This window comes from Ovis canadensis, chromosome 6 (assembly GCF_042477335.2).
Source record: "Ovis canadensis isolate MfBH-ARS-UI-01 breed Bighorn chromosome 6, ARS-UI_OviCan_v2, whole genome shotgun sequence".
In the NCBI taxonomy this organism is placed as follows: domain Eukaryota; kingdom Metazoa; phylum Chordata; class Mammalia; order Artiodactyla; family Bovidae; genus Ovis; species Ovis canadensis.
Window position 1 is genome coordinate 45,479,388 of NC_091250.1, and position 13,410 is coordinate 45,492,797.

General features: G+C 35.4%; 1 protein-coding gene across 2 annotated transcripts in view; it reads left to right on the forward strand.

Annotated features, from left to right (window-relative positions):
- UNC5C (unc-5 netrin receptor C) overlaps positions 1-13,410 on the forward strand; it is a 424,053-nt gene that overhangs the window by 226,345 nt on the left and 184,298 nt on the right. For both annotated transcript variants that reach the window (XM_069593659.1, XM_069593660.1), the window contains exon 2: positions 7,594-7,815. In XM_069593659.1, coding sequence (XP_069449760.1) covers positions 7,594-7,815 — 222 coding nt within the window. The remainder of the gene's footprint in view (positions 1-7,593; positions 7,816-13,410) is intronic.

The window sequence follows — 13,410 nt, forward strand, 5'->3', positions numbered from 1 at the left end:
ATAGTTAATTTCAGCTGCATTTTGTTGCAGTGTATCATTTATTTGTTTAAATAGACAATGCTGCAGTGAACATCTTTGTATACATTTATATTTTGATGCCATTATGTCTGAAACAGGGATTCCAAGAAGTGGGATAACCTATTTGGGTATATACATAGATTTAATTTTTATTTGTATTTTCAAATACTTTCTACTGTGATACCAATTTACACTATAGCCAGTATGTGCAAATACACATTTCCTCAAAACCTCATCAATCATTCAGTATATTTTAGTTAATGTGATAAGCAAAAAGAAACTTACCATCATGCTTTACATTGCATTGATTAAATTATTTGAAGAAGGAAGCAAACTTTTCTAAGAGCATGGTATATGGAACACATGGCAAAGTAGAGACTGTAGGCAGGAAAACACTTAGGATTTTATGTTGGCAAAAGTCAGAAATAATAAAGGCTTATACTGGAGCAGAAGGAGGTGCCTCTCTTTCACAGCTAAGTGCATGTCAAATAGCATGCTGACTTCATGTCACTATTAATAATGTATGGGGATTATTTGGAAATTATTTCCTTAAACGTAGAAAAAAAGTTTTTTTCTTTTAGAGTTAGAAATCATGCAGTACTTTCAAATTGTCCAAACATTTAAGGCATTATATATTCCACTACTTAAATTTAAATGATGAACCCATTAATATGTTACTTGTAATATAAGCCATAGTCTTTGTCTTTCAAAGGATATTTTAATCAAAATACTAAAAATAAGCCAAAGTCTCATTCAAATAGTTAATTCCAGTTGCCTTTTGTTGTAATATATCATGAATTATTTCTCTGATGGATGGGCAGCCAAATGCAGATAAAATTAGCTTTGTAGTCATTCATTTTAAATTGCTCTTGAATCATTTGGAAGTAAATTCCATTTCAAAAGACTACGCTCCAGGTCTCAGACAAAGAGATAATAGTCCTATATTTTATGATATAAGCATAATAGCTTAAGTCTTATGATTTAGAAATATAGAAGCTTATATACTAAGTTCATGAAAATTAAAGCTTGATATATAGCAATAAAACCAGAAACCTAAAGCTTCCTAGATTGATGTTCATAGCATAATATTTTCCTGTCAAAAATTAGGTGGAATGAAAGTCTATAAAAATAGTACATGGAGCAAAGCTTTCTCTTCTTGTATATAAATGAAAAAACAAAAGGCTATATGAGATGACAGAAAAGGAATACTGAGATTTACCTGATATTGAAATGAAAGTGTTAATATCATTGTTGAATAATGGTAGAAAGTGGAAAATTATGTCATGTGTTAGGGAGGGTAAAATGAAAAATAATGTTAAATCTGAATCAAAAAGGCAGTATATCTTTAAGTTAATACTGAACTCAACAAACAGAATAAAACCAAATTTGGAAATTTCTCTTTGTTAATTTGAATGAACTACATGCAGAAAAACTGTTTAGCTATTTAATTAAGTCAATTTGACCAAATAGCGTAATGTGGACAGTTTCAGCATCTGGAATGTGCCTTTATATATAATGACTTAAGATAACTGTAGTGCGTTGTCAGAAATAGCTTCACAGTCTGAAGTTGCTATTCACAAATCGAGTTCCCATTATCTCCCTGAAGATTTCAGGAGGCTCTTTGGATATTTATATTAAGAAATAAAGCGGTAAGAGGATACACTCACTGCTCTAGCTGGCAGAAAAATCAAATTGTTCTTTTATAGCTTCAACTTTTGCAGCATGACCTTAATACTACTATCAAAAAGCTGGCTTATTTGTGCAGTAAAATGAATTGCATGCTAGGAAATGATCTCAGTAAACAGCCTACCAGTTCAAGGTAGAATCTCAAACCTTGTTTATTATTCTCACATACCTCTAGTGCCCTAAAAATGTTAACCTTGGTGTGGCAGGAACTTTATTTGTTTTGGTTCAGGCCTTTGGATGGGCACTGGAGTACATCAAAGGGAAAGCCAGTATCAGATACAATCACACACTTTCCCTTGAACACCACTGCAGACACACTTGCTTAGAGAATTGATTGGCACCTGAGTTTCTCAGTCTAAAAAACCATGTTTTCTTCTAGAAAAAAATCTGATCACTATAAGAAGCTGGGAAATACCAGATAAGTTTTAAAGTGGATATCCACTAAGTAGTATCTAATTTCAATTCTCAGACTTCACATGATGTGAAACCCTCAACTAAACGATGTTTATAGACAGGGCCACCTTCACAGTATGTGACCTGTGCTGTCACACAGCACCTATGCTTTGTTTAATACCCTGCTCTAAGCGTCTCAGAATTCTTAATACATTTTTATACAAAGGATCCCCAAATTGTCATTTTGCACTGGGCCACACAAATTTGATAGCCAGTCCAGTCTGTAGATTTTACTATTTTTATGACACCTTATATTTGTAAATGAATTTGATGCACTATAAACTCTAAAATACTTTGTGGATCTGTTATGAGTGCTCAAAGTCACATTAGTGTGAGCATTTTGTTGACCTTCTATAAGTGCCTGATGCTATACTAGACTTATGGAAAATACAAACAAAAACAACAGTAGACCCTGTTTTCAAAAAACTTTCATACTAGTGTTAAGAATTTGTTATATATTTCTGGCTTTGAAAATTGGGAATAGTTGGATAACTCTGGGTGCCAAAATTGGAAAGTAGATTTCTGCATATGTGAGAGGCAAATTTATAGTGTGAAGAGCTAAATGTTCATGAAGAGGTATTTGTAGGTGAACACTTGCAGATGATATTTTTTTCCTTATTGCACATGGTATTTGGAGATGATCACTTTTTCCTTGTTAAATACATATAGATGTAACCATACTGGATATTTAAATACTCAACCATTTTTGTTTATACATCTTGATTGAAGGGAATTGACTTGCTTGTTTGATTTTTTTTAATTACTCTAGCAAAAATAGAAGATAAAATTTCATTAAAAGGTAATTTATATAATACCACTATATCTGGAAATCAATGCTGACACTTACCATTTTTTGTCTAGAGCAAAGACAGTTTTCTCTTAGCATGCTTAACCTAATGGTGGGAGAGCTGTTTTCTGGGCCATTTTCCACAGTTGGGCATGGTACCCAGGCCATCTGTTGTAAATGATCAAAGAAAGGGTTTCTCAACAGCAAGCCCACTGATAATCAGTACCGTTGCACTTTGTATTATCTATTTCACTATGTATATCTTACTGACTCAAGGTCTTAAAAATTGCCTTTATAAATGTTATTCTTTTACACCCAAATTAAGTACTAGAAGTGATGTACATATTGCTTGATGTGAATTAATCTAGGGCATGGACTTAAATATACTGTATCTGTAGCACAAGAAATATTAATAAACTAATATGCTGTGATTGGTTAAGGCATCTCTCTAGATCAAATTTAAGAATGGGGTTCATACATAGACTAGAATGATGTATTAAAAAACACTGGCGTTATGATGAAAACATTTTAAATGATAGAAATAATTTCTTAATAAGTTAGATATTGCTATTTAACAGACACCTTGAAAAATTAATAATTTATGAAGGCTCAAACTCACAGAATTATTTCTCTTTCATTATAGTGATCATCTATGTTTTAAAATTAAAAATTAAGGAAATTCAAGATTAGTTTGTTCATACACTTTCTAAATGCATCAAATCATTACTGTTTTTTCCCCACACTTAACAGAGCCCTGTTTGCCTTGAGAGCATATGTGTGACTTTTTCTTGGACTAGTCCATTAAGGTTCCCAGTGGTTTGCAACAAAATAATCAGATGAATTTTTTTTGAAATGACTAAAGCATCTCATATCATTTTATCTACATTTGAACTTGGCTGAAGTCAGAGATGAAGTAAAGAATGAAGAGGTATATGTATTGGCTAGGCAGGGTAATCAATTTTTAGTCCTTTTCTATCTTTCTGTAGGATGTAAACATGTAACTACTTTCGCTACATTACTGAATAAGGTAAGGTGGTATATAATCACCTGATATCTTACAGTCATCATTCCTTCTAAAGGAGCAAGTCTCATCTTCTAAAACAATGACTGAAAAGAAGGCTTTTTTACATTTTGCTTACTTGAATAAATATATTGTTATGGAATACATACTCATATTATATGTATAAATATACACAAATAGTTAAAAAATTGAGTTACCCTCTGCCTTTGTGAGTAATAATTGAAAACAACAGTAACATTTTACAGAATTTGAGTCTTATATTTTGTGGCACTTTATTGATTATCGGCACAGTCCATCATTACATGTATTAGTAAGTGCTTCAGAAGAGAAAAACAACAAAAAATGGAATAAGGCCTTCAAGACATCAGCTTCACGCTGATGGATCTGTCAATACCTCAGTGCCCTGTTCCTTTGCCTTTCTGAACTGTTTATTTAGGTACTCTTGAGTGTTCTTGCACATTGACTACAGAAGCTGAAGTTGATGGAAATGAGGTTATTCTGTAGTAAGCTGACAGTTTGGGTCCTTGATGTCCAACAATTGAAAGTCCAGAAATGATGCCCTGTCAGAAGAAAGTATATTAAGGAAGTAAATGAGAAATCAAGTTAGAGACAGGAAACATCGTTTCCATTGCAGGGTCAGTCGTTTATAATTGTGGAGTGGTTTTGAAAGCTAGTTTTGTCTGTGATGCAGGTAGAGCCAGTTTTGACTGCAGAACAAATTAGTAGAGACTAGATGTCATTACTAATTGACTGCGATCACATGACCTAGATGGAAAAGTCCCAGGCCAAGTTTCTTAGTGGACAAATGTCCCCTTTCCCAATGGCTGTCTCCCCAAACAGGGAAACAACTGAATAAGCCATGAAATGACTTCCAAGATAATGTCTTAGTAATCAGTGTTTAACTACCAACACCATAATCAATATTTGCTGCTGAATATATGTGCTTTTTTTTTTTTTTTTTGAGCAAACCTAGGAAGACAGTGAAGGACAGGGAAGCCTGGCACAGTGCAGTTCATGGGGTTGTAAAGAGTGGGACATGACCTAGCGACTGAACAACGGCAATACATGCTTTTAAAGAACTTGTAAAAACTTTTAATTTTGGCCCCAGAGTTTAAACTTACATATTAGTGCAGGGTGCTTAGTCAATGTAAGAAGTTAATAATAGTTTTGTTCTCCACTATCCTTCATAAGAAGACAATTATCAGGCCTAACTGAAATGTAGTGCATTAGATTCCTTTGTCTTTTGTGAAGTATAATAATAGGGTTTCTAAGGGCACTTTTATTAGTTTCTGTTTTTTTATTTGGAAATCAAGTTAAAGGAAAATATACCTCAAATTGTGTAAGTATTTGTAATGGTCTTGGGGTTTTATCTATTCAGCGGTATTGGAGCAGCAAGGTAGGAGCAATATGTTTGACAAATTTCAGTGTATAAAAAAATGAGGCTTTTGTTCTTCATGTTAATACTCTAATATTATTAATATTCTAATGAGAATTGGTGTTGGAGAAGACTCTTGAGAGTCCCTTGGACTGCAAGGAGATTCAACCAATCCATTCTGAAGGAGATCAGCCCTGGGATTTCTTTGGAAGGAATGATGCTGAAGCTGAAACTCCAGTACTTTGGCCTCCTCATGCGAAGAGTTGACTCATTGGAAAAGACTCTGATGCTGGGATGGATTGGGGGCAGGAGGAGAAGGGGACGACAGAGAATGAGATGGTTGGATGGCATCACTGACTCGATGGACGCGAGTCTGAGTGAACTCCGGGAGTTGGTGATGGACAGGGAGGCCTGGCGTGCTGCGATTCATGGGGTCGCAAAGAGTCGGACACGACTGAGTGACTGAACTGAACTGAACTGAACTGAATGAGAATAAGCATGACTAATCATATAACTCTATGGTATTTGAGATGCAGTTTACAAATAAGACTAAACAGCATTTCTAAACTCTAGGTTTTACTGCAAAACTATTAATATTAATACTATTGGTTGACTTGATGTTATCATGTATATTTCCAGTATTGAGAATAATTCTGAGTCAATAATAAATAATTATAAATTAATAATTAATCCAATAAATATTTTTGGTTAAGTGAATGAATATATCATGAAGTGGCATCTTTTGAAAATAATGACAGACTTGAATCTGAACTTAAAGATCTTTAACTCATATTTCTAGTATTTCTTCTAAGCTCCTTGCATAGGATTCAAGGCTTACCTAATAGCCAGGTGGCTCAAGTGGAAAAGAATCTACCTGCCAACACAGGAGACATGGGTTTGATCCCTGGATCGGGAGGATCCCCTGAAGGAGGAAATGGCAATCCACTCCAGTATTCTTGCCTGGATAATCCCATGGACAGAGGAGCTTGGCAACAGTCTATGGGCTCATAAGGAGTGGTGTACAACTTAGCGACTGAATACACACACACACACACACACACACACACACACACAAGAGCCTTATACTTTTCAAATAAGTTTTTCTTATGAAGTTGCTCTTGGTTTTGTCAGCTCTCAAGGGTAACACTCTGTAGTGGGAGGGATAGTGCTATGTTGGGAAGATCACAGATTGTGAGGGAAACAAAGCTGGGTTGATCCCAGTTCTGCAATTTATTACCTATGTTCTCAGGGAAAGATAATTATCACCCTAGATATTGTGTTTTGTCATGTGTAAAAATAAAAATAATCATCTAAATCCTTAGCTAAACAACTAGTCACTAGACCTAACATATTGCCTGTGTAATAGCAGGCACTCAAATTACTTAACTAGATGATTTATGAATCATTATTGTTATCAAGCCAGGTTTGTTTTGCCCAGTATACAGCAAGCCAAAACTCAGAGCTGCCTAGGGTTTCAGGAAAAAGGGCAGCTAAGTAAAGATATCAAGGAGCAAGTCTCAGAACCACCTGTCCAAATGCAAGGGTTCAGAGTATTTATGTGTGCATGCTAAGTTGCTTCAGTTGTGTCCAACTCTTTGAGACCCTATGGACTGTAGCCCACCAGGCTCTTCTGTCCCTGGGATTTCCCAGGCAAGAATACTGGAGCGGGTTGTCATGCCCTTCTCCAGGGGATCTTTCTGACCCAAGGATCAAACCTTTGTCTCCAGCATCTGCATTGGTAGGCGGGGGGCTTTACCACTAGCGCCATCTAGAGGTAGCTATGAAGTAAAGAATAAAGAAGCAGGGTTGTCTAAGGCATGGGGAGCCTGGGGAGCTCGGGGAAAGGGGATTGGAAAAAGGTGCAGTTAATTGTTCTACACAGGTGGAACTCGGCTCAGGCCTTTGTTTATTCAAAAATGAAGGCGCTTAGCAGGATCTGAGGGTGGAGTTTTCAGCCCTTAGATGTCAAAATGTCATCCAGTGGACACTCACACATGCCCAGTTGAAGGGTTGATGTTCCTATACTGTTCAACTCAAGCTAGACACAGCTGATTGCAAGTTCCTAGAAAATGATTCCTAAACATCAGGTGTGATGCCTCTTGGAGTACATGCAAGCCTTCTGTATACCTTGATTAAAGAAGGCAGGTGAAATGGATATGACTAATGATTGCCCACAGTTTTATTATTTTTGAACAAAGAGCAAGCGAAAGGCAAATGGCTTTCTAAACATTTTTCATTTTCTTGTTTTGCCAGATGAGGACTTTTTTCATGAACTCCCAGAAACCTTTCCATCTGACCCACCTGAACCTCTGCCACATTTCCTTATTGAGCCTGAAGAAGCTTATATTGTGAAGAATAAGCCTGTGAACCTGTACTGTAAAGCCAGCCCTGCCACCCAGATCTACTTCAAGTGCAATAGTGAATGGGTCCATCAGAAGGACCACATCGTAGATGAGAGAGTAGATGAAACTTCCGGTGAGTTTCCCATTGCATTTGCGCTGCTGTTTAGGATTCACTTACTACTTTGATGTGTTGTCATATCATTCCTTCAGTTATTGAAATTGAAAGTGCAATGATTATCCTTTGGTAAAAAATTTTAAGGCCATTTGGTTAAGATTTGGTAATATCATTCCCTGTATTGCAAAGGAAAATGTGATGAATAAATCTTGACTTGGTTCCTACTGAACCCCATAGAATTAAGGTATGGTTTATACTTAAGAGGGCTTCCTTGATGGTCCAGATGGTAAAGAATCTGCCTGCAATGTGGGAGCCCTGTGTTCGATCCTTGGTTTGGGAAGATATCCTGGAGATTGGAATGGCTACCCACTTCAGTATTCTGGCCTGGAGAATTCCTGGCCAGAATTCTGGCCTGGAGAAACCTGTGGCCTACAGTTCATGGGGTCACAAAGAGTCAGACACAACTGAGTGACTTTCGCTTTTACTTTATACTTAAGAAGATAAATAATGAGAGTGAATAGATTGAATTATGGTAAGTAAATACCTTTGTGAAAAATGCCTTTGAATTTCACTTGTGTTTTCAAGTCTGGTGTCAGGCCTAAATATCCTGGAATTGAGGAACGTTTTCAATTAAGGATAAATTGTACTTGTTTACCAACCCACTCCAGTATTCTTGCCTGGAGAATCCCGTGGACAGAGGAGCCTGGTGGGCTGCTGCCCATAGGGTCGCACAGAGTTGGACACAACTGGAGCGCCTTAGCAGCAGCAGCAGCAGCAGCACTTGTTTACATGATTGTCAAGTGTTAATTCCCATGCATAGTTTCCCTTATATATTTTTAAACAATTTGTAAACACTGTAGATTCAAAATATTTATATCTTTAACTTACATCTGAAGATGAATCCTAATTACCTAAGTCTTCACTGAAGTTAAATTCAGAGTGACTGAGAAAAGTGATATTGTGGGTTCCATAGAGAAAAGTGGTGAGTGTAGCCCCCATCTGGGTAGATTTTGATTAGAGTATATTTGCTTCTCACATTGTTAAAAATCCTGACTTTATTGCTTTGTAAATATCATTCTTAATAGCAAAACACTAAAAGCCAAAGAGAGGATGGAGTAGATCTTAATAAACTGCAGGATTTATATTGGCTATAAAGGTAACTTTCTTGATAGAAATTTCTTATTCCACAATAGGTAACTTAAGAGAGTTGTGGGAACCCCTAGAGTTATTTCAAACTAAGGAAATACATATATTTCTACAGTGGTTCAAGAGTTTTTGCTCTCCAGTAGGGAGAATAACAATCTGAATTTTCACATCCCTTCCAGATTTGTGATTTTTTAAATAATATTAAGACATGCATTTTAATAATTAAGACTTTGTTGATCAATATTTCCAAACTAAATTGTGACAAATATGACAAAAGTGGAAGTATTTAAATATCTTTATTTCCCTTCACAAATATCTCTATGTAACAAAATGAATACATGTTTTCAAAATTCAATTGTAATTAATTCGTGTTTGTATCCAAAGGTTGGTTAATGAGGGGCAAGCAGTGACCAGCATTTGAAGGAAATCTTCGTTCAGTGTTTCTAACAATTAAGAGATACTAGATGATTGAACATAGACCGTGAGAAGCCTGAGAAGAGGCATCTCTAAAAAAAAGAAAAAGCTTGTGAGACATATACTTATATAACACAAGTGGTCTTAGAAAATTAGGTGGCAGTTCCACATAATTGTCAGTTTGTGAGTCAGTATGCTCACTGCATGCAAGCTGATGACTGTAGAAATAACTGGGTATCTAGCTATCTAGTCTCTTCCTTCAGGGAATTGGTCTATTACACCTCTTGGTCTAATTACTCAGTAAATAGCTCCACCAGATGTCTTCAAAATCTCAAGTGAATTGAGTTTTATTTGTTTCAGCCCATTTATTTGTAAAGATTTCAAACACACACATTTTAATAGTAAGAGGAAAAAGAAATAAAATCACAAAACTAAAATGAGAGTCATAAACATACTTAGGCTTGTCTTTACTAGATTAATGAATATGCTTTTATAAGAAGATTATAAATAAAAACAAAATTGCTCTGATACTGAACACGTCTAGCAGCCTCAAGCTCTCTTGTTGTATATGTGTTTATGTGTATTTTTTTAAAAGACAGTTCCATTTCATAAAGCATTATATTTTTATCTCCACAGAAAATTAATTAATATTGCCTATACCAATGATTAAAAATACATCTTAAAGCAACTATAAATGAAAATATATGATATGTTTTCATTCAAATTCAGGATGGGATATATTAGAGCCGAGGAAAGATTTGGCAGCCTTAATACTTACATAGTATTCATATTTGGAATGGAATGCTTTTTTGTTGGTTTTCCTTTTCATCCGAAACTATACAGGATAGCTAGCATCCAGGAGACTGTGTCACCTTTAAATACAGGAAAAAGAGAGAGAGACCCACAGAGACTAGTATCTTCTGATGTTGTTCTTAACATAATTTATGTGTGCATGCTTGGTTGTGTCCTGCTCTCTGTGACCGCGTGGACTGTAGCTCGCCAAGTTCATCTGTCCGTGGGATTTCCAAGGCAAGAATACTGGAGTGGGTTGCCATTTCCTCTTCCAGAGGATCTTCCCCATTCAAGGATCAAGGCCAAGTCTCTTGCTTCCCCTGCTTGGTAGTGAATTCTTTACCATTGAGCCCCCTGGGCGGTCATTTGGTGTTGTTCTTAACATACTAGCCAATGCAATTAGATAAGATAAATAACTAAATAGTTGAAAATGATCATTTGGACAAATATAATTTTGTAGATCTGGAAAACTTATGCAGTTTCAAAGGAAAAATTGAAAACTATTAAAAAAATATAGAAAAGTGGCTGATAAAAGATATACATAACCCATCAACTTTTCTAAGCACAGTCAGTTCAAATTATATTGAACTAAAATATATCATTTACAATAACAATGCAAAAATGTAGATACAAAACTATCAAAAATTTGGAGAATTTTAGAAAGAGTTTAAAATCCACTCAGAGACAAAAAAAAATAATAATAATACAATGCCTTGAATCAAGTGGAAAGACATGTCTTGTTCCTAGATAAAAAGACAATAGTTTTAAATGTTTGCTATTTATAAATGAATCCATAAAGTCATAGCATTGTGTGAAAAATAATTTGTAAAAATAGCTGGAAAAATTCTGAAATAGTAGCACAATAAAGAGATATCAGCTCTTTTTAACTGAGTCATAAGGCTAAAGAAGTTTGATCTTAGCAGAGAATAAGACACACAGATTAATGGACACAAAATAGAAATCAGGAAATAAACTTCTAAGGCATTTTATACTGTGATGGTGGTAATTTCTAAATGCACAAGGTAGGAAGTTGGAAAAGTAAAATATAAATAAGTAAGTAAATAAATAAAGCTTGAGTTCTAGCTCATTCTTTAGAATAAAATAAATTCTAGATATTAGGGTTAACATCATCATCATTGTTGTCATTGCAGTCATCACCATCATCACTAGGAGAAAATTCTAGCAATTTATTTATTGGTTGTTTGGTTTCAGTGGTGATCAAAGCTTTTCTAATGAAGACAGAATCCAGAAGCCTTATAAGAAACCATTATTTTAGAAAAAATAAAGCATTATTAAATTTACATAAAGCAAGAAAACCACAAAAACCAAGGAAGTGATATGTACTAATCAAAGGGTTAATTTAATTGATATACTACTAGCTCTTAAAATCAAAGAAGGCAATGGCACCCCACTCCAGTACTCTTGCCTGGAAAATCCCATGGACGGAGGACCCTGGTGGTCTGCAGTCCATGGGGTTGCTAAGAGTAGGACATGACTGAGCGACTTCACTTTCACTTTTCACTTTCATGCATTGGAGAAGGAAATGGCAACCCACTCCAGTGTTCTTGCCTGGAGAATCCCAGGGACAGGGGAGCCTGGTGGGCTGCCGTCTATGGGGTCGAACAGAGTTAGACACAACTGAAGCGACTTAGCAGCAGCAGCTCTTAAACTATTTTTAAGGGAATGATATGTATACCAATAAAATTGAGCTGAGTTTAAAGATGGAGATATAGGAAAAGAAATGTAAGTGGTAACGGCACATCTAAGAAAATGTTGTCAAGATCAGAACAGTTATTAGAGTACAGTGTTGATAACGGAGTGGGATTGGGATATTTCATACTTTGTTGATGAGGTTGCAAATTGGCATAATCTTTTAGAAGACCAGTTTAAAAATATCTGTCAACATCTAAATGTATATACCCTTTTACTCAGTAACTACAAATTTAGAAACTATCTAAAAATAAAATTCCTGATGAGCACAAAGGCTTGTATGCAAAGTTGTCCTTTGTATCCTTGTTGAGGTTAGTATATCAAGGGCAGTTCATCTCTAGGATGGAATACTGCATTGCTTTGTAAAACAATAAGAACTGTACACATGTGAAGTGGTAGAAAATTCTATCAGATAAAATTTGAAGTGAAAATCAAAATATATAATATTGCATGCAATATATGTCTTTATTATGTAAAAAGATGATGCACATGTATTTGTCTATGAATTAGGATTTTCTGGAGAAACATACAAGTAGTTGACAGCTCAGAATTTGGGGCAGTAAGAGATTTTTTTATTGTTTGATTTTCATTCAATCCTCTGAATGTATTATCTTCATGATAGATAATGAAATCTGAATTTAAAAGGCCCAAACTGCTTTATTGCAGCTCTTTGCCTGTTATCATAAATCTGCAACCTATACACTGCTGGGAGTAGAGAGATTTGTAGTCCTCCTTATATTAGAGCTCTTTGTTTTTCATCTCTTTGCTCTTTCAGAACATTGTGAATGAAATTGAATTGCATGGTTCAAACTTGAGGGGTTTTCCTCTGAAGTTAGTTTCATCTGCAACTTTGGTGCCCAGCTTTTTATTTAATACAGTTTGAGTATTGTTTTGTTATGGGCCTTAGTGTTTATTAATATTAGAATACATTGAATTAATGAATATTAGAATACATAGAATTAATGTAAGAATACATTGTCTTGAAATATATTAGATATCAGAGAAATTTTCTAGGCGTTTTAAAAATCAAACTGATTCTCAGATGGCAGGACAGAGAGAAGTCATTGCAAACAAGTTTGTTTTTTGTAGGTATCTCCTCCTTAGAATGGCTTCCCTGGTAGCTCAGTGGTAAAGAACCTGCCTGCCAAGGAAGGAGACGTGGGTTTGGTCTCTGGGTCAGGAAGATACCCTGGAGAAGGAAATAGAAACCCACTCCACTATTCCTGCCTGGAGAATCCCGTGGACAGAGAAGCCTGATGGGCTATAGTCCACGGAGTTGCAAAAGAATTGGACACTACTTAGTGACTCCACAGCAGCAACAGCTATCTTAGAATAAATGATACCTGAAACCAGATACCTTGGAAATCAGATATATTGCCTTGTAACTAAGAAAAGCCAACTATATTCAGTAAGACTCTACCAGAGGTACATTTTAATTGAAAAACTACAAAAAAAAAAGTTTCTCTCCAACTAAAATTCTTTCTTTTAAATTATGAAGATATTAAATATGCAGAATTGCTCTAAAATATTAAGTAAATGGTTATATATATT